Source organism: Bombus vosnesenskii, unplaced genomic scaffold (genome assembly GCF_011952255.1).
Source record: "Bombus vosnesenskii isolate JDL3184/JDL3185 unplaced genomic scaffold, Bvos_JDL3184-5_v1.1 scf7180000014959, whole genome shotgun sequence".
NCBI lineage: Eukaryota > Metazoa > Arthropoda > Insecta > Hymenoptera > Apidae > Bombus > Bombus vosnesenskii.
Window position 1 is genome coordinate 1 of NW_022883739.1, and position 22,482 is coordinate 22,482.

General features: G+C 35.6%; 2 protein-coding genes across 2 annotated transcripts; both read left to right on the plus strand.

Annotated features, from left to right (window-relative positions):
- The first annotated feature begins 6 nt into the window (after window positions 1-6).
- On the plus strand, window positions 7-728 carry LOC117240815. Its single transcript, XM_033506849.1, has 2 exons — window positions 7-359; window positions 465-728. Exons 1-2 carry the CDS (start codon window positions 141-143, stop codon window positions 726-728), a joined length of 483 nt encoding a protein of 160 aa, XP_033362740.1. The 5' UTR covers window positions 7-140.
- Window positions 729-10,701: 9,973 nt separating this feature from the next.
- Window positions 10,702-20,630, plus strand: LOC117240813 (carcinine transporter-like). Its single transcript, XM_033506848.1, has 10 exons — window positions 10,702-11,085; window positions 15,534-15,794; window positions 16,094-16,289; window positions 16,619-16,877; window positions 17,794-17,986; window positions 18,093-18,198; window positions 18,931-19,034; window positions 19,100-19,314; window positions 19,710-19,885; window positions 20,344-20,630. The coding sequence occupies exons 1-10, from the start codon at window positions 11,030-11,032 to the stop codon at window positions 20,560-20,562; spliced, it is 1,785 nt and encodes a 594-aa protein (XP_033362739.1). The 5' UTR covers window positions 10,702-11,029; the 3' UTR covers window positions 20,563-20,630.
- The last annotated feature ends 1,852 nt before the right edge of the window (window positions 20,631-22,482 follow it).

A 22,482-nucleotide genomic window follows, 5' to 3' on the forward strand; every position in this document is an offset into this window, starting at 1 on the left:
AGTACCAAGAACAATTACGAGAGTTGAGACAGGGACGCGAGGAATCAGTGCAAAGTTTTAATATTCGGTTTAGAAGAATACTCAACCGTTTGCTGTACGCAGTAACCAATGAGTACCCACAACCACTAACACGTAAAATTATGACGGAAGAAATCACGAAGAAGACTGTTCGTGTGTACCTAAAGGGACTCAGACGCGACATAGGGCGAATACTATTAAGCAGTGAACCCTTGAATCTTCCGGAAGCTGAAAAAAAGGCAGCCGATGTAGAACGCTACTTGCGAGAAGAACGACAACCTAATTGGTCATGTAATCGCTTACCTTCGGTTAGTAATCGCCCCGACAACCAGCATATGCAGGTAAGACGATCTAATGTACCATCAAGATCGCCTAACACGCCAGTTGCTCAGAAACCTGCTACATTTAACCAAGTAGAAAATAGATCATCTGCTGAACGCGCGCAGATGAAGTGCTTCAAGTGCGGAAAGCTGGGACACATTGCCAACAAGTGTCAAAATTTTCTACCACCGAGCCAGCGCGATCGACCACCCGCAAGGATTCAGGCAGTCCAGGAATGGGACGAAATACAAGAAACAACATCGAACCAGGAGATGGACGAACCGTACGAGATATACGAGTCAACATCGCCACGGGCAGATTACTCGCAATACCTTTGTCAACCCGAACCGAAGAGCGAGTATTTCTGGTCGACACAGGAGCAGGGATAAACCTAGTGAAACGTAACAAAACTGTCAACGCGATACAAATAGGGCCTAAAGAAAAATTTTCTATGGGACGAGACAAATACGAAACTAACGAATACGTAACGAAACGAATTTTTGGACAAAATCACATTTTTCACACAGTACCGAACAATTTCCCTATTATCGAAGACGGAATCATTGGGCTACCATGTTTAGAGAAGTATAACTATTCAATATCCAATGACAAAATCCGATTAAACGACAAAACCATTTTATTTCAGAAACCAATACATTTGTCTCCTGGAGAAAACAGAGTTCAAACAATCTATTTGGAAGGCAAACCAACTAAAGTATGTTTTATCAACACTGGTGAGCAAAACGTTGAAATTTCTAGCAATATTCAAAATTCTCATGACTTTTCCAACGTATCAAAACTAAAAAGCCTAGTGAGAACAGATCACATTGAAAAACCAAACCGTGAATCCATCGAAAAGATTATCCTTCATTATATTGACATCTTTAATTTAGAAACCGATCTTTTACCCTGTACTAATTTAACTCAGCACACAATTTCGTTAACCAAAGACAAAATTATTAACACACGATCGTATAAACCACCGGAATGTCACCGTGACGAGATTACGCGACAAATAGGAGACATGTTGAAGAAAAATATTATAGAAGAATCCGAATCCCCTTATAACTCTCCGGTATGGGTAGTTCCGAAAAAATTAGACGCCTCAGGAAAACAGAAATGGAGGATAGTTATCGATTTCAAGAAACTAAATGAACTCACAGAACAAGACGCTTACCCTTTACCTGATATAGACGACATTTTAACACAACTAGGAAACGCAAAATTCTTTTCGGCGCTTGATTTATCCTCAGGATTCCATCAAATTCCAATGAACGAGAAATCTAAAAAATATACCGCTTTTTCGACACCGCAAGGGCATTTTCATTTCAATCGAATGCCATTCGGACTTAAAAACGCACCCGCTACCTTTCAAAGATTAATGGACAGAGCCTTAGCTGGACTTGTACGAAAATACTGCTTTGTTTATTTGGATGACATAGTGATATTCGGAAAAACGATTCAAGAACATAACGAAAACCTCGCGATAATATTTCAGAGACTCAGAGAATTAGGACTTAAATTGCAACCGGACAAATGTGAATTCGTAAAACCGGAATTAGAATACTTAAGCCATGTAGTTTCATCCGAAGGAGTCAAACCAAACCCCAAGAAATTAGACGCTGTAAAAAACTTTCGATTACCCCGCAATGCCACGGACGTGAAATCATTCTTAGGTTTAGCAGGTTATTATCGCAAATTTATTCGAAACTTTTCCAAAATCGCGAAAAGCCTTACAGATTTAACAAAAAAGGACACACCATTCCATTGGACTGACGAACACCAGATTAGCTTTGATACTTTAAAAGACAAACTCTGTAATTTCCCAATATTAGCTTATCCAGACTTTAACAAAACCTTTACCTTAACTACCGACGCAAGTAACGAAGGACTAGGAGCAATACTGTCGCAAGACGGTCATCCTTGTTGTTACATTTCAAGAACACTGAATCCACCCGAACGAAACTATACCACGACAGAAAAGGACCTCTTAGCCATCGTATGGGCCGTGAAAAGATTAAGACAATATTTGTTAGGACGACGCTTCATTATTCGAACCGACCACCAAGCTCTTAAGTGGCTACGCAATTGCAAAGACCCTTCTAGCAGACTGATTCGTTGGAGACTTAGACTCGAAGAATATGACTATGAAATCGAATATACAAAGGGTAAAGATAACACAGCCGCAGACGCTTTATCTAGAGTTCACGCAGTAACTCGCGACGAAGTAGTTAACCTCGACCTAGTAATCGATCTAATTCATTCAACGCATGGAAAGACAACAACGAGAATCCGAAGCTCTTAGAAATTAAACCAAATGACCAAACATTTTACCAATTAACTCGAAACGACTTAGGAGAATACGACGAGACACTTTGGATCAGAAGACTTTACAAAATTCTTAAAGATACAACAAAAATCGGCATAAGAAATAACGACTTCACTGAATTAGAGAAAACACAGATTAAACTCATGCTAATATATTTTAACGACACGTACAAGAAAATTACTTATGCACCTAATCCCATCTAAAAACTAGACGAAAACGAAATAATGCAAGCAATAAAGGAAAACCATAACGACACCGTAGGACATTTAGGGATACAGAAAACGTATCAACGGATCAAGGATAAATTCAAAATTTCCGGACTTTTAGAAAGAGTAGAAAACTTTGTGAAAACATGCGACACGTGTCGAAAGGAGAAACTAACACGTATCAGACCCAAAGAATCCCCACAAATCTCAGACACGCCACTTAACTCTAACGACAAAATCGCTATGGACATCATAGGACCGATGACGAAAACCAAACGCTGAAACCAATACATACTTTCAATACACGATGAACTTACGAAATATCTGATACTAGTTCCCCTTAAAACGCAACGAACTGAATCCATAATTAACGCGCTCATTGAACATTATATTTACATATTTTCGGCACCAAAAACGATCCTAACAGATCAGGGACAAAATTTTGTTAGTGATTTAATGACGAAATTTGAAGAAGCTTTTAAAATCAAACACATCAAAACAACTTCATTTCACCCACAAAGTAACGGATCCCTCGATAGAACGCATGCCTCAGTTAAAGATTTAATTCGTACTGCATTACACGACAATGACAAAGAATGGGATGAAGTACTTAATTTCATTTGTTTAGGGTACAACACCGCGAAACATGAAGGAACAGCATTCTCTCCCTTTGAATTGACCTTTGGGCGAAAAGCTAACTTACCTTCCGCAATATCCAAATTTACCACACTTACCTATGATGATATGTACTCACTTTGGCAAAAACAGTTGAATAAATATTGGGAAACAGCTCACAAAACACTTATTCAGAATAAGCAACGATACAAGCGAGACCAAGAAAGAAATATTGTTAAAACTCAGACTGTGTTTAGGAAAGGAGACTTTGTTTTAATTCACAACGACCATAAAAGAGATAAGTTGGACATTGAATGGTTAGGACCCTACAGGATTAACGATGTGAAAACTCCTTATTACATTATTTCTATCGACGATGCTAAGAAAAAGATACATGGTAACCGATTGAAAGCGTACTTTTTTCAGGATAATGCTGACCCTAGCACTAGTAACAATACCCTTAATTAGTTGCCTTAAATTCACGGGATAGGAATTACGCTTTGTATACAAACCCAACCAATTCACGATCGAAAACTACGCCTCTGAAATTATTAGCTTCTCGAACACTAACAAATATTGTAAAATTGCTATATTTAAGATTAACGAAATAACTTTTGTACCATCACATGCAGAAAATCAATTCATAGCGATCCCTGAAAAAAAAAGCGTAAACATATCCTTTGATCTACATTTAAATAATTCCATTCTACTACGATCTTAGAGGACCAAGATCAATCTAACCAGGGGGGTATGTCACGACCGGCATCTTCAAATCCGACGGACTGACGATAGAGATAAAGATGTGCCGGCGGCACTCGGCGACAATGTATATCGCTGAAGTGCCTAATGAACCATCAACATCCCAACGGTCCTTCCACCGAAGGTTCTAGAAGAAAGAGCACGTGGCAACGATCGCGGACGCCTAGCAAATGCATGGACGGTGGGGATGTTGAGGGATGACAAAAGAAAGTAATCGGATCCGATCGAAAGTAAAATCATAAGAGTCAGTCTTAGAAAGTCACGCCTAGAGTTCGGAAGTAGATTGTAAAATGTATTGATGTTAGAAAAAAAATAAAGTTTTCTTTTTTATTTTTACCTCAAATTCCTTTTTTTATTTTGTTATTTTACGTGACAAGAGCGTCGCTTCGCGGTGAACCTTTAAGGAGTAGCATGCTACGGAGATCGAGTATAAAATCGAGGAAAAGCGAAAACTCGATCACAGAGGTCGAAAGGCTGAAGCGAAACGTTCACCACGAAGTACAATATTTGTCGCGTTGATCTCGAGCAAAGAATCTTTAGTCTTCCAAAAACGTGCAATACATGTATTAGAGTAAGACAAGTTACTGAATCCAGGAATCTTAAATTCCACCGTCATTAATATTCATTATCACAAAACAGCGGATTTTTATGCAATTATGGGTGATTCGAAGATACGAAAATTTATAGAATGCGTATGACGCAAAATTTTGTAAAATATCCAAAAGTACAGCACTATCGATGATATTTAATGGATAGAAACATACTTTTGCCCAAGTCCCTTCGATTGCATCAAATCTTTCAATTGTATTATTGTATCCACGAAAATATGCATTTGCATAAAGATCCGCAATGCAATTATCATCGCAATTTTTCATAAACAATGATTGATTAAAAATTCAATCATTAGGCGAGCGAATAAAAATTAGAGTAAGAACGTAGGTTAAAGAAATTGTCGTAAATTGTCGTGGGTAGTTAATGTTAAAAATTAGTACTTTCCTTTGTTATAAAAGTTCCTGAAATTGTTCGTACAAAAGCTCCATCTTATAGAATATAGTGCAATAATCGTTATACTAGTAAAATAATAACATCATAAATATACAAAATATATTAACGAGATGAAAATAATATGGACAACGTGGTGTATGGCCACGAGTTTTGTACATATGTACGTGTAAGTAGTTGTAGATCGATTAGCAATCGCAGAGACCTCGTGCGCATGTCACGCGACGAGATAGCGCGATTATTTTTATTATGATGTAAATCGTTCTTAGATGTTTTGTAATAAAACTTGCCAGTAAAACCTTCCCTGGATTCTGCTAATAGTTCTTCACCACGTGTTCCTTAGTCGATTGAATTAACGATACAAATAAGTATGAGATTATCTTAGGAAATCTCATTAATATTTTTGTCGACATCTGCGACGTAAAAGCGGGGTAATAATATTTTGAAGTTTTGACGACGCGTTGCTTACTATAGATATTGTCTGTACAGGATTCATCAATTTTTAGAGAGCCTAGTCTCGCCGAGATGGAGATAATCCTCTTTAAAGCTGAACGTTTTAACACGTAATCCCACTAGCAAGCCATTGCAAAAATGATATTTCGATTAATGATGGAAAATCGCTTTTGAAGACAGAAAAATCTTCTTCGAAGGAAAAATTTGACCTAAATCTTTCGAATAAAATTAACGTAAAATCTGTGTTACGCCACGAGGCTTACCACAGGCTGTATTTTCTAACCGTCGCTCGCGGCCCTACAGTGTCGCAGGCAGCCCGCCCTATCTGCCCGTCGGATCATATACAATGTATCGACGAGAGCATAGTTGTTGCCAAGCAGCGAGCTCTAGAAACGTCGATTTTTGACCGTTACGTTTTTCACGCAAGAAGAGGCATACGTGATCATAGGCGCGAGCGGTGGCGTGACCCGAGCATAGTGGGGGTCATCTTCCAAATGAGACAAAGGAATAATCGAAGAGGATCAGTTCCTTCTGACGAGTCAAACGTGACACTTCGACAAATCTGACGAGCAAACGAATTTATCTAGAGATATCGTAAAGTCGAGTCAAATTTCTGTAACATATTCATCATATTATTGTAAAATATATCATTCCATGTTAACCTGTTAATACAGTGTTACATTCATTAAACCACCTCTGTTGTCTTAACCGAAACAGGGGAACGACTATTTCGCGGCGTCGATTAACATAGTCGTCGCGAGAATTTACGCCTCTCGCTAACGCGTCCTCGCGACCGCATCTCTCCGCGAACAGTCGTACCAACTGTAACAAAGCATTTATTGACAAATTTAATATCTTTCTCCATAATCTCCATAAATCTGCAATACCCTTCCTTTGTATTTGTGTGCGTTATTGAATTGAATAAGACACCGATATAACAAGTTATAAATCACAGTTTATTCCAATAACGTCTCTCCGCGAACGGTCGTAACAATCTGTATATAAAATCGATAATTTCAGCATTCAACATGCTGTATATTATAATGCCAAGTTCACGTTATGTTCATAAAGAGTACAGAGATAATCTTTCAAGAAATTTCTCCCTAGAAGTGCTTGAAATCTCTTCTTGGAGAATCTTAGAAATGCGCGAAGAATATTCCAATTTCAGAGTGTTTCGAGAAATATCGTCGAGCTACAAATACCTGGAATTCGAATCGCAGCGAGTATTCGACGTATGCGTGGGAGTCGTTCGTGCTGTTACAGTGGAGAAACATGTTTTTGTTTTTACGGAGGTACAATTCAAGACTAATTGTAGATGTAACGCGATTTAAAGCTATAATAAGCGTGGAAAAACCATTCGCGATCGGCCAATTACTTTTTCCACTGTCAATTTGTTAATTACGATTGCTTCTGAAAGTTTTCCTACGCGTAACTGCTAAACGAGAATTTTCCCATAGATCCCAGAAATTTCGTACACTTACTTTGCCATACCAGCTACCACAAGCAACCAAGAAAATATCAATGTCTTAATTTTCGCAACTTTCAGACATTCTTGAAATTTAGATAAATACAAATACAAATGCAAAACAATGCCGTTATAGATAAATACAAAAATTTCGAAGTTTTCCGCTTCTCGGAGAAAGTTTGCTTGCATGTGTACGCAGTGCTCAGAAACTCGGCAGATTTAAGCCTAAAAGGATTAAAATTCGATGAAAAGATTACGAGATAATAAACTTCAAAGTCGATTACCACGGAAGTTTACATCGTGTGAAAGATTAAAAGGAATATTCTGACGAGCAGCTCTTAATAGTTTCAGCGTCTAATCCTCTAAAAACGTGACATTAATTGTTCGTGCCAAAGAGGCAGCTACGAATTGCAAAATATCGCGAAAATTCGATCTCGACGGGCGTAGAAAAGGCAGGGGCGGGAGAACAAAAGAGGATAACGTCTCAGATTTAAAAATGCGCTTGTCACATGATTTTTAAAACTTGTTTTTTTCGGTATCTAAAGCACACTTACAAACACGATTTTTTTTTTAATTCGGTGAGCCGCGGAGCGCTGAATACGACTTTCGTATGGAAAGTCACGAAGGTACGATACGTTATATTTTTGCGAACTACTTACTTCATCTAGTCGGTTTTTTTCTTCTTTTTTCTTGAAGGAACGCATGTTTCTATATCGCTCTCTTTCTCTTCTTCTTCTTCAATGTAATTTTCACGTAGGAGACTTATCCGCCTCAAGTACGTATTATAATCTTTTATTGTAGACCATCGACGAAATGATTCTTCTCGATACCGTTTAGTAGCATCGTTATGGAAAATTCTTCTCTCTTCTCATTTTAATTCCCTTAACAGTCAATGGAATCCGATGCTATGCGCACAGCTACATACGTGCAGTGCTATATCATCTCTACTCCATAAATATCGTTCACTGCCCCAATGTTAAGGTTCAACATACGAGAGTTCGCGACCTTTATCGTAGTTTCTGTCACTAATTAATATTAACGTGATGCAATCTGAAGCGACGAGTAATGAATATGCCCCTCTAGCGTGACGAGTTATCAATCATACATGTTACGAGACGATTGTACCATTATTCGGTGCCAACTAGTAAAGTTGCGGAGAAGCATGTTGTCGACGACAGACGAGATTAATCTTACTGATTGCAGTCTTGACACAGACACGCACATATGTAAATGGGACACTTGTAAAGTTTCTATCACGATCGTTGTATTCTTTTTTTGCTTACGTAAAATGTGAAAGGCATTGTGACTCGTTTGCGATCATTGATAGTTTGTTTGGTGAGTGTGCTGTTATGAGTGGGATTAGTAGATGAAAAGATGATTTAACGTGGCGATTTTTATGATTGTAAATATTGACATCTTTTGACGCCGATTTGTATGTTTTTTTTAATATTAATATAGAGTGGAATAGATACACCATTGAGGATTAAATGTTTTTAATCTTTCGTTTCTAAGCTTTAATTAATTACGTTTCAGAGTTACTCGAATGAACTATATCTTAAAGAATAAAATTCGAGTTTGATTATGTGTTCGTAAAAATTGGATTAAATTTGAGTTATTGCCACTTCAAGACACTTCGTTACAATAATCATTGTAAATAAAATTAAGAAGTTAAGTAAATCTAGGAACATTATATTTGTCTACGATTTTTTACATTTCTGCATATGTTTCATTGCTAACGAAATAATTAAGTTTATTATAAAATATGAAGGTAAATACGCTTCGTATTAGCAAGTTAATTTTCGAAAGCTAAATGTAGATATTATTATTTGAATGTCATAAATACCCGATACAACAAGTACATACATGAAGTGACACACACTTGTGTATTCATGAGGTTTTAATTGCCTTCTACGAGTTTACGAATTATAAAATTTTATAATTACAAATTACACACTCGAATGATAGATTATTTAAATATTTAAATACGTGTAATAAAATTTCGATTTATTCGATAAATATTATGTTCAGATAAACTCTCCGTTTTTTCTACTTTTCATATCTTTTGGAATCTTGTTAAAAAATAATGAAAAATGGGGTTCGTTATAAATTCATGATTTAGTTAACGATGTTCAAGGACGTTTAATCTGAAGGATCAGAAGGAAAATCACGATCGTTACGAGACAACGTGAGAAAATTTAATGCCGCAGATTGTCTGAAATCAGCCATAATCGCATTGTTACTTTAGTTCTGTTTGTTTTGCCGACGAAACACGTATAACATAATCTGTTACCGATACTAGGTGATAAATGAACAATAAGGAAGTGAAACTGGTAAATTCCATGAAGGAATACATTATCAGTTTGGAAAAGATAGATGATCAAGATAGATCACGATCATTATGTATTAGTATGGCAAAATGAAGGCTGAAATATTTGTACAATATTACAGTAAATAATTAATAACAGATTTCGTGTTAATAAAATGATAAAAAATATTAAATTTAGGTTTAATATTTTAAGCATTTAAAAAAGATGGAACAGAAAACTGTGATAGGCTTTGATCTTCGAGTATTAGATGGTACGATAAGTATCGTTTTCGAAAAAAGAGTATTAATAAATGTAAAGCATTTTAAAAATGAAAATTTTCCATTAGCAAATTTCTCGTCTCTTCTAGTCAGAAATTAAAACTGAATGAACTGTTTTTGGGTAATATTATGGAATTCTCTTTAGTTACGTGTTTATAATACATAACAGAAATGTATCTATTATTCAAGATCCATCGTTCTACTGTTATGGAAACCAGAAGCGAACACAGATTTCCCTCAGTCCGACCTCTACACAGTCAGTGAAAGCATTTTCATACAACAAAGTAAAGATAAAAAATTTTCCTTCGACGACGCAATGCGATTCCAGTCACGTTGCTTTATGATCTATCAAGGTAGACAGGATTCTTGAGGAACCAATGTAATTACGTGACTACGATCATAATTTTTCTAAGGTCTCTGTACCCATAAACAATATTGTGATCCCGTTTGTTATTTAATATAATTACTTATATCTAGTTATATTTAGTTATTAAATATTAGCATGATTTACTATATGTAATTCAGTAAATCGGTACAAGATCTAAAGAAAATATTTCTTACGTATGATTTTGACGAACTTTGTGTAAAAATCTATAAAACTAGAAGTTGCTTAGTTTATATACAGATAAAGAAAAGCATCGTTTATATCGTCGAGATATCACATTTATATCATTTTAAAAATAAAAATTCTTCATCAAAGCGAAGAACATTTTCATAAAAAATTACGAACAGAATATCTCGATTCTGCAATCTACTGTAAACAAGATAAGTATCGATAATGAATAAATCTTGACATTGAATTTTATTCAAAAAGTTACAGTGATATCAAATAATCCGTAATGACATTTATTACTCCAATCATATCAGTCAACTACTACCTACCGCGTAATACGCGATCGATTTTCAAACGCAACCCCCTCCCTCCCCCCACCAAATAGAGTTTCCTGTGTAATTCTGTTATTCTTGAATCTTCGGCTTGTTTTTCATTTTTTAGCTCACTTTAAAATTTCTTCTGGCTTCAATTGTGCTACGATTTAAAGTTTTCCGTGTATACGTTTAGGACGTTACTGCGTGCAGAAATAGTACAGAAGGCCTCTAATTATACCGTCTACAATATTATTTATAGACTTTGAACCATATAGTACGTAAGTATGTAATTGTATATCTGTCGTGGTTCATTTTATCCTTCTCTGTTGCGTGAACCAGCGGTTAGGAGCGACACTAAATCAAGTGGGAATGAAACTCGTTGAAACAACGCTAGACATGGTAACGGATCCATGACTGTGCTTCTGTTATTATCAACGCCAGTAACGGTTAAACCTATTGCATGTGTGTAGGTTGGAAGTTACGTACATAACTTATGCACACCCGTTGTGTGTTTCGCGATCCCATATTTCTTTTAATTTGAATTTTATGAAACTTTTTGTTCGATAATTGATGTGCCATATTACATCCCTCACATTCAATGTTATATGGTGTAATTTCTTCAGTTGTGGTGTTATGTAAGTTACGAGGTCATTCCTGTATTTGGACATGTGTTTGGAATGTAGTGTGTATCTTTCTCTTCGTATGTACATAGTGAGTAGAGAGAGACTGTCTGTCTTTCGCTAGAAGAATATTCTGCATATAGTTATTTACTGTTCTTGATATTTGATTTTGGAAATTTAATTTTCGCTTTGCTTGTATCTTCGAGCGTAAGGTGAAATTTGTACAGACATATCTAGTAATTTGTTAATCGTACTGTTCGAAATTATTGTGTGTGTGAATATTTCGGTGAATATAAACTACGAAAACCTGTCCTTGACTTTTTATGGTAACAAAGCAGTCTTTTCAGAAGAAACAATATTCATAAATCAGTCCCTTCGCAAAAAGCTAATTCTACGAATCTTGTTAGAAGAAACCGGTTGACGAAACTGCGTGTCCCTTCAGGAGAGGTCTAATTTATAGAGGTAGCTTGCAAGAAAAAACGAATCTCACAAAAAGCTTGAGCATTCTTAATTAATCCTCTTTAGAATTCAATTACATTTATGCCTTTTGTAAATATTAATTCTAAAATAACGATGCTAACATTTCTAACCTACAGAGTATCAACAAATAACATAACGCAATTCCCCATTTCAATTAAATATAAAAAATATACTAAAGTCGATCCAAGATCAAACCCGGTAAAACAAACGACAAATTTACCTGAAAAATCCACTGAATTCGTTTCAATACATCCGTTATTTAAATTGCAAAAATCAGTTGTGTTTCAACGTCAATTGTTAACACCGTCCATATATCGCAATTTTAGTACGCGACAAGACGACAATACAATTCATTTCAACACCATTGAAAAGTATGGCTGGCTTCGGACAACCGGTTTCCGGCGTGGCGCCACTATGCTTTGGAGAAACAAGGAAATACATATGTATGCACCTTGCTTTTTGTGAGACAGAAGAACTCTGTGTCTCTGTTCTACCAACGTCGCTGTTGCGACGATTTGCCGCAAACCTAAATGGAGTTCGATGAATGGCAACGCGAGCACGTGGTCCTCGATGTTCGCGATCGGAAAATCGTGTTTTCCAAACTATTTCTAGTTTCGCCGGTTCCACTGTCAATCAACGTTTCTTCCTTTGGTTCCGTTTCTCTTCGATTCTCTCCTTTTTTATTGGCAAACACGTGTCACCGAGTATCGTGTTCGTCTTCGCTAAGCAAGCTTCTATATCAGCGATACGCGAGCCGGTTTCCCCTTCATATTTGTACAAGACTTCGTGAACATCGGACATTTTTCTCCTCTCTTTTCGAATAAGAAAATCCTATCGTTGTTTAACTAACAATTGCATTTCTTTAAATGGAAATGTGGTCGTGTCTCCTTTATATTTTCAATTAGCCAGGGAATTTAGGTTTATTGCCGTGGAAACTTGATCGGTCGTTTACGTAAGGATCTGCGACTCTGCTTCATCTTCGAGGAAAATTTCATCGAATACAATCGTTTCACTCAATGATTGGATCAGTCGAAAGGGAGATTCCGTGACTGCCTGTATAAATATTGATCATAGTGTCTCTTGAAGGGAAGCTGTACCAATCTTGTTGATTTAACTACTGATCCTACTTTATCCTCGAGAAAAATTACTTACTTTGATTGTTTGACCATTAATTTTAGCGTTTCTTCGAGAGAAACAGTGTTGATCGCTCGAGTCTGCTTCTTTCTCAAGGTAAATTGTATTTACTATTTACTCGATCAGCTATTTTATTTTCTTTTCCCGGAGAAACCTTGTTTCTCGCCTGTTTGACCATCCGCGCTATTTCTTCTTTGAGATAAACTGCAGCGATTATTCGTGTAATCAACAAATCTACTTTTTCTTTCTTTACGAAGGAAATCGTGTGTTTAACGAAATCTCGCTTGTTTAGTCATTGATTCCGCTAACTTTTCCAAATAAATCGTCAATCATTCGCTCGATTGCCAATTCTAATTTTGCTTCGAAGCAAACTGCGTTGATTATTCGTATAACCTTTTTAATAGAAACTGTTTTTCGCCTATTTTATCGCCAATTTCCTTTTCAAAATAACATGTATTAATTATTCGTTTAATCGCAGATTTTATTTTATTTTATTTCTATTTCGTTTTATCATCGATTTTCCGCCGTCTTCAAAGAAACCCACGTGAATTACTTTAATTGCTTTTTTCAAACTAATTTTATTTCTTTACTTTTAAATTAAGAAGCAGCAACGAAAATGCTACAATAACGGAAAAATTCTTCGGTTATCTCCACAAAGAACACGAAGGTATCGAACTTAGTGTATTGAGACATTTTGTTCGTTGGAAGTTAGTCGACGACATTTGGAACGGAAAGATACATTTGACATGATTTAGTGTGACGTTGAGAGAGAAAAATGGTTTGATCGAGGGTGCCCTTAATTACTAATTTCATAACTTGCTGTTAATCGATCTGACAGTGATATTAGTGGATGTGGTTGGTAGTGCCTGATTAATCGTGATCGATATTTTGAACAAAGAGCAACGAGAAACGATCAGTTTGGAGTTTCACTTTGACGTCGTGAGACTATCGTTAATTAGACATAGAAGAATCATTTGGTGACAGGTAAGGGTTTCAACTTCTGTATTCATTTTCTTCTATAGATTGAATTTAATTTTTCGCTTTGATAATCGTTTATGAAAGAGAAGCGATAATTATTAGTTCTACCTAAGAATGTTACTAATAAATTAGGAAAAAGAAATTTTGATTGGATTCTTGATAACGAGTGAAAATTAATTTAAAAGATTGTATTTGGAATTTTGAGAATCGATCGAGTCCTCAGTTTCAGTGCAATGTAACGTTAAAAATGCCGCCATTTGTGTAGACGTACACACGCAAGTATTTATTATGTAGGCACGATGGCTCGTAGACACGAACGTTTCTCGTTGTCGTATTTTCCAAACAGGTCAGTTATTTCGAGCACTCGACCACTTTCTCGCTCCTGACAATGACATTAGTCATTCTAATCGATGTCTCGAAATCGATGGTTCTTCTGTCAGCTATTTCGTTTCCGTGTTTATTCCATATGATAATATTGTTTCACGTATTCGCTTAAATTTAATTGGCAAATGATTAATTTCCCTGAATCCATTTTCAAGTAAACATATCAGTTTAACCTTTTGCTCTATCTGATACGAAAATGAACAATTTGATATAAAAATTTTGCGAAAGATCGATATATTATTTTACTTTTAACTTGGAAATCGTTCTCTTAATTTTTCAATATCTAATTAACCAACTCAGTCCCTAATACCGTCTGTTTTAACGAATGGTAAATAATCAAATAATTGCGTTGATACATCAGAAGTACCATCTTCTTATATCCCTGATATTAGTGTTAAAACAGGTTTGAAAAATCTTCAATTATTTCATTTATTCTTAGCCTTCGATGGCTTAAAATTTTCTCGGTTATTTTCCAATAGAGTTCGATATATTGATCGAAAACTTAGTTTAGTTAAGCACTGTAACCGGAAGTCACCCTTAAGTCGCCGGGTAAGAGGATTACGAGTAATAAACAAACAATATTAATCAGAAAATTATTCCATTCAATTTTTCTCCTGCATTTAATTAAATATGACAGAGTCGACAAACTTTCCTTCGGTTCTTCTATCTCATTTGCAAATCTATAATATCGATATCCAAACGATAACTCGAACACCATTAACCAGCACTCGAGGCTATTTCTTTCGTCGAAACTTTCCTCAGACATGTAGATATCACGTTGACATCGCCGCGTATACCGAATCAGCCCTTTTTAAAGATGATCTCGCGAGCGTGGTTCGTATGCAATTCAATTTGAACGAGTCGCGTGTCACGATTCACTTGACTCCCGGCACAGTAATTGGCCGGCACTCGAGCAAACACTTACACTTAATTTAACGTTTAACCGAATCGAAAACAAAGCGAACAGTTGCCGGACTTAGCTCGTTCTTTCAGTTCATTTCCGAACGTCTTTCGATCAGCATATCGGGTCTCCTCTTTCATCTCCGTTGCCTTTCAAAATCTAAAATCATAATTGAGACTTTGCTGCTCGAACTATGGAAGGGGAAAACGTGAATAACGGGTAAGATTGTTCCTGCGTTCTGTCAGAAAATAAAAAAGTTTGTGGGAGAGGAAAGGAGCATTGTAATTGGAATTACAGAATGTGAAACATCAAAGGAACTGCCGAATGACATTTATTTCAAAGACTAGAAGACTGAAAACTTTGTTATACGACTTTTATACTGCTACGCCTGGAAATCAAGGATGGATTCTGTTTCAGCGAAATGAAGGACGAGAAGAGTAACTCTATATTGCCCACTGAAGCGACTCGATTGAGACCAAGATTGGAAAGTTTCGATGATGTTCTGCCGTATGTCGGTGACTACGGTAGATATCAATGGCTGTTGTTATTGTCGTTACTACCTTATGGCGCGACGTACGCGTTTCTGTATTTCTCGCAATTTTTCATTACGATTATTCCCACGGAACACTGGTGCAGGATAGACGAATTAGTAAACTCGAATTTCACCGAAGAAGAAAGGTAAGTATGTATAATGAAGGAAAGAAAGAAAAGGAGATATACGTAGCAACGAAAGCTCCTTTAAACTTTGAACGATATTTTTGATTGTTCGTAGAAAGTGACTAAAATATTGTGAAAAATATGCGAGATATCGCGATTTCTGGAATTTCTCGAATTTTCGAACATTTCGAAAATTATTAGAAAATATTGTAGAAAAATTTCACGATAAGATACAAGATATTTTTGGATTACTCTGTCTGGACTTTGGTTCTTATTTTAATAATTAAAATGATCAATCATCTATCGTATGGGATGTTTAGGATTAAGATAGCGATTCCAGTGACAAACGTTTATCCTTATTACGAACAATGTCAACGGAAGGACGTAAACTTCACAGAGCTGTTGAAGAGCGATAAGAGCCTGAGCTCATCGGGCTTCCAAACAAACAAAACGATAAAATGTACTCAATGGGAGTATAATTTTACGCAGATTCCATATCCTAGTACAGGAACTGAGGTGAAGTATTCACATCGTTGTCTGAATCGCATGCTTCGAAATTCTTACACTTCTGCTGCGTTCTTTGGGTCATTTCCGATCTAATCTAACCTTGTTATAGTAAATTTCTTAGGTTTAAAGAAAGTATAAGACGATAATTGTTAGTACGGATAATTCCTCGTTCCGATTTTACGCGAACGTTTTTTTCAGAGCATAAAGAACTCTTTCATTCATCGAACTGCGAGCAGAATCGAGATATAAAAATTCGAAGACCGCAGCAGGATTAAAATTATATTCTGAAAAATATGAATCTGGTTTTTCGCTGACTAACTCTTAACCTTGGTGATTAGCTAGATTGGGTATGCGACCGAGAATACCTCGTATCAACGGCGCAGGCCATCTTCTTCTGCGGATCCATCATCGGTGGTTTCCTAGTCGGTTGGATCGCCGATCACAAGGGTCGTATCCCAGCTTTAATGTTCTGCAATGGTATTGCCCTTTTTGCCTCCATTTTCACTGCCAGCGCAAATAGTTTTTGGTCATTCGCCGTCTGTAGGTTTCTCACTGGACTGGCGTTCGATAACTGTATCAACATTCCTCTGATTATCGGTAAGCCTTCTACGAAGTAGAAAGTGCGAAAGGTTCGACCGATAAGCCAATGTTTCAGTCACGCGAGAGATAACGTTAGTATGAAGTCAATGTTTCTATTACGTGAAAGATGATGTTGCGTGAGAAATTTTTGATGAATTGTTCCTCGAAGATAATTTTGACGTTGCTGTACTCGATTGAACTATACGGTTCGAGTTCTTGATTCAAGAGCTTTTGCCACCACCAGAGATGAATATATTGATTTTGTTATTGTTAAAGATCGTTTCATCGATTTTCATGTCGTCGAGGATAGTTATATCTTGATATTCTTAAATCGAGTTATACAAGGTGGTTGGTAATTGGTGGTACAAGCGGAAAGAAGTCGAAAATATAGAATACAAATTTTTTTTTTAATTCTTCCATCGAGACAACGATCTACAGTGAGATCCGTGATAACGAGACGCGATAAAGTGCACGCGTATCGAGCGAAAATTCAAAGTCGATTTTCTCGAAAACAAAGCCTCGAACGAAAAACGTTTATTCTATATTTTCGACTTCTTTTTTCGCGTAGAATCCCCCCCTTTCCGCTTGTACCATCAGTTACCAACCACTCTGTATATTCGTTCGAAATGAAAATTATCACAAAATTTTCAACACGTAATTCGTTTAAATACGTTAGAAGCAAAACACGCGTATTATGTAGCGCTTTTTGTTATACGGACCAGCTCAAACTCGGAAAATTCACGTTTTCAGAGTAAACGGATTAATTTAAAATCGGAATTATATTTATAATCTTACAATTATCCTACAATTAAGTTGATTTCACTCGATAAATCTTCCATGTTCTATTACTGCAACATAAAGAATAATCGTCGTTAAGTATCTTGATATAATAATCAGTTATTCCGAGAGTCATCGACGATCAATTATCCCACAGTTCTCGAATATATGGCTGTTTCGAAACGAACGTTGGTCGTGAATATCGCCTTTGGCGTATACTTCGCAGTGGCCAGTACAATTTTACCATGGATAGCCTATTATATCGCGAACTGGAGATATTTTACTTACGTTACTGCCATATCGCTGTTATCTGTCGCTATCACACCGTGGATTCTTCCCGAGAACGCCCGGTAAGTAAACTCCTAATCGTTCGATTATTCGAATTCTCAACTTGCGCTTTGAGATTTATGCAAATTTACTTATCGATCCATATCACTCGTATTTGCTCTGTTCAAGCTGGTACGTTTCCAACGGAATGATGGACAAGGTTGTTGAGAAACTACGGAGAATAGCTAGGATCAATCGTAGAAATCCAGACTCGCGTATTTACGATATATTAGTTGTAAGTTCGATCAAATAGAATTCTAGAAAGCTTACGCGAAATCATACGGTACAGTACTTGAATCTGTGCTGACAGATATATTTGATTCGCGTCGAAAACACACAGACTCGCGAATGTATTTTAACATGCATAGACAGGTTTTAAAAATGAAACGCGATGAAAAATGAAATATGAAATGAAACTTGACTGTCGCGATTCCATTGTGGTATTATATCGATCTCGTACAAAATTTGAAGTAAATCTGGGAATTTATATAGAAATTATAAAATATTTACAATTTACAAGTACAATCGGGGATAAAAATAAGCTGCTATAGTTAATGGAAATAGATGTGAAGAAAGTATAATCAAATTAGTATCAGCCTCATATACTTGAGTTTTATTTATTATATTTCCTTCTAATAATATGCAGATAGTTCAGCAAATGATTGAAATGAATTTTTACATTTTCTCCACTAATCCACTTAGTTTTGTTCCCGACTGTATTTCGGATCAGAAAAGTATTTAATCAACCAACCACCCATTATATTAATAAATCTCGATATCAAAAGCCATGCCGACTAATGCCATAAAACAGAATGCAAAGTGCCACTGTTCGTGCTATCTATTAATGACGAATACAATGAAAATAAAATTTCTTTTCAGTGTGTTATGAATTTTGAACTGTGTAAGGGCTAAAGGCACGACTCGTATTATATCTTTCGTTAATTATTCTCGAAATAAATTCTTGCAGAGTAACATGGAGGCACCGGACAAAATTCAAGAATCAGCGACGCTGCTCGATCTGTTCAAAACGCCACGGTTGGCGAGAAACACTATTCTTCTAGTTGCATTCTGGCAAGTATAAGATACGAGTTCATGTTGCGATAAAACCTTCATAAATAACCGATACAATCTTGTAGGTGTTTTACCCTGATCTCGTTCGACGATCACGTGTATTCATTAAAACTTATCCAGAGCTCGGTGTTCGTGTCGTTCTCGATCGCCTGTGCCACAGAACTTCCAGCTGGGTTATTACTCGCCCTGTTGCTCGACCGATGGGGTCGTAGACTCTGCGGATTTCTCACGATGGCAATGACCTGTGTACTCAGTATCGCTGAACTTATGCTGCATTCCAGTAAATATATCGATCTGTTTATTAAAGTAAAATTAAAACGATTATAATGACGTATTATTGAGAAAAATCTGAAATTAAGTTGATGATGAATGTAAAAGAATTTTAGCAACTTCGAAGGTACTAATCTTGAAAAATAATTATTTTGATGGAACTAGAATTTAGGAATTATTAGGAATTAATTTAGTGGCGAAATTGAAAGAGGTGTGCACATTTTAGAAGCAATAATTTTCTATATGTTGGTTTTCTAGAATTTGGAGATTTATAGAAGTTTAAAGTTTGTTTGAAATTTTAATTTCATTTTGATTAAGCTTCGATCGGACTATATTTTTAATTAAACTTACAATCACGTATTGTGTATCCAGGATTAATTTTGTATTTTTTTATTTATTCCCCAGTGCTTGCGAAATTAGTAATGTCAATATTGTCGCGATTCTGTCTGAACATGGCAGCCAATGTTGGTCTTCAGTATGCAGCAGAACTTCTGCCCACGCCAGTCAGATCGCAGGGCGTATCTTTCATTCATATTTTCGGAATAGTTGCACACTCTTTGGCGCCATATATCACTGACTCGGTAAATAAATATTTATACTACTATTGTTGTTACAACATTTTTGAAACACCGCTAAGCACATCCACGTTCAACTTCTCTTTAATTTATTCCAAAAGATACAATAAGCGCTATTAGAAATTATGAAAAAGCTCTCATGTAAATTTTCTCATGATAATGTAAAATAGTTTTTTTCTTACCTTAAAACAAGTTGTTTCCTGAAGAAGTTAAATATTATAAAAATCTGATCAAAATATTTCTCACTTTCTAGAAAGCCCGTTTTGGAAGTTGCAACCAACGCTTTTCTTTAACTGATCTTTAATGAAAAAATTGAAATTTAAAATAAAAAATGATGGAATAACTTAAGATATGAAACTATATTGGTTGAAACTTTCTAATGAAACTTTTTAAATGAGAAATACTTTGACCAGATTTTCATGGTATTTAACCTTTGCTCATATAAATTAATATTTGTTCATTAGGCTGCAATTTGGGAGGGATTTCCAATGCTCATTATCAGCACGGTGTCCTTTTTTGGCGCTGCACTGGTTTTGTTCTTGCCGGAAACTGTCGGTCAAAATCTTCCTCAGACTATCAAGCAAGGCGAAGAATTCGGAAGGGACCAACATTTCTGGTCGTTGCCTTGCTACCATAAGACACACTTCAATGGACATCAACACTATCACTCCTGTGAACGATAATTATCTGATTTTTAATAATAATTCAATTAAAAAACACGAAGGAGGATTCGTGTTTTTTTTAGAAGTAACAATATTACAAGCGGATCAGTCTGACGATTTTTGTACGAGAAAAAATCGGAACATATTATTTTTCTATTCTCCTACATTAATTTTTATTTTTATCGTTTACGTTTAAGAATTTGTAAGCCTTAATTCTAAAAAGAGCGAGCTTAGAAATCGTGTTCCTATATAATTTTTATTATTATCTTTTAAGAGCTTTTATAATTTTAATGCTAATTTTCACTTGCGTTACGCACGTTCGAATCGTTCAGCGGTTGGTGCTAATTTGATATTCAAAGATATTACGTAGAATAATATCGAAAATGTTACGTAAATTAATAATTACGTAATTTATTAATTACGTAAATAATAAATTAGGGAGATTTAAATTTTTGATTCCTTTAATGTTTTTAACATTTTTTACTGGAATATATTGGACAAAATCTTATTTAAAAAAATAGTACGTTTAGATAATTTTTCTTTGTGAAAAGAAACAGTTTTATATCTTTTGAACGATTATCCACGTATTTTTAACGATTATTTATCTATTCGTTATATTTTTTGTACGATTTTAAATAACGTACAATATTAATAAAATCCAAGCTTGAAGACTTTTTAAATTATTGTTATAATTTCTTCAGCACCAACTGCTGGACTTTTATCTATCTAAAACGAGTTGTACGTACATTTAAAAAAAATAACTCTAATTGACTGTTTCTATGGTTTAGGAAGAAGAAAAAAAGAAAGGAAAGAATATTGTAAGCAAATCGTGCCATCGTATGACGATCAGTGTTCGTCGTTGTGCCAATAACAACGCAATCAATCTGAAGAAACCTATTCATAGTATTCATAATCATCACTCACGTATACATACGCGTATACACTCACGTCCATAAGATTGATTCACCGAATAAAACTTCCATAAACCTTAATATAAGAAACAATTCTACTTTTTATTTGCACACACATCGACGAATCCCCCGAACAAAAATAAACTGCTAAATATCTCTATAATTAAATACATTAATGCTCGATGATCCTCGTTCATCATTATACGTATAATCTAACTCCATCCTATAATTAGGAGTTCTACGATAACGATCACTTATGTTACAATGTATTAACCCTTAACAGCCGAACTTAATTATAATTAATTATAGAAAATGAAATGCTTCATTATACGGATATTTGAAGTAATATTCTGTATTATACAGGGTGTCTGGTAATTGATACTGTGATAACCAGTGGTTAGTTAATGTGGTTAATAACCAGTGGTACAGAATAATACTATGTGAAAGGATCTGTTGAAAATATAGAACGAGAGATTTTCGTACGACATTCGAGAGAATGAAATTCTGAAGCTTTGTCAGCTCGTGTTCACACGACATTCACGAAACATATTCAAAATTTATTTTCTCGAAAATACGAAGAATCATCAGTTACGAAACACTCTGTACTATATCACATTATTATATCACTATCGTATTGATAAGAAATGTCGATATTATAACTCCTTAAGACTCCCTTAATATTTATTTGCGATTCAGCTTAATATGTATTGGCCCTGTGTAATTTCAAGATTAAAAATATAAAAGAATTCATTCCTGATTACGATATCGTACATGATTTACAAAATCATCGACCGTCAAGGGTTAAATGAGAATTCTTTCGTCCAGAATTATTTTCCAGACGATCGAATTATTATCCATTGCATCACGAGGATCGAACTAACTTGTAGCCTTGAACAATTATGTACAGTTGAATCTCTAGCGTAGGAATATTTCAAAGAATCTCAGGTTTTGAGGAACGATAGCTGATATTTGCAACGAACAATAGTATGTCTTTTTAATCGGTAACTGAAAGCAGGGGCTAGTCTCATAA

What these genes read in the sequence shown, in the direction of transcription:
- LOC117240813 (XM_033506848.1), top strand. Translation starts at nt 11,030, where the DNA reads ATGACTGTGCTTCTGTTATTATCAACGCCAGTAACGGTTAAACCTATT. An exon ending in GTTAAACCTATTGCATGTGT is followed by an intron (nt 11,086 to 15,533) that starts GTAGGTTGGAAG and finishes ATTCTGTTTCAG; the next exon opens with CGAAATGAAGGACGAGAAGA. An exon ending in CGCCATATATCACTGACTCG is followed by an intron (nt 19,886 to 20,343) that starts GTAAATAAATAT and finishes TTTGTTCATTAG; the next exon opens with GCTGCAATTTGGGAGGGATT.
- LOC117240815 (XM_033506849.1), top strand. Translation starts at nt 141, where the DNA reads ATGACGGAAGAAATCACGAAGAAGACTGTTCGTGTGTACCTAAAGGGA. An exon ending in CCGACAACCAGCATATGCAG is followed by an intron (nt 360 to 464) that starts GTAAGACGATCT and finishes GAACGCGCGCAG; the next exon opens with ATGAAGTGCTTCAAGTGCGG.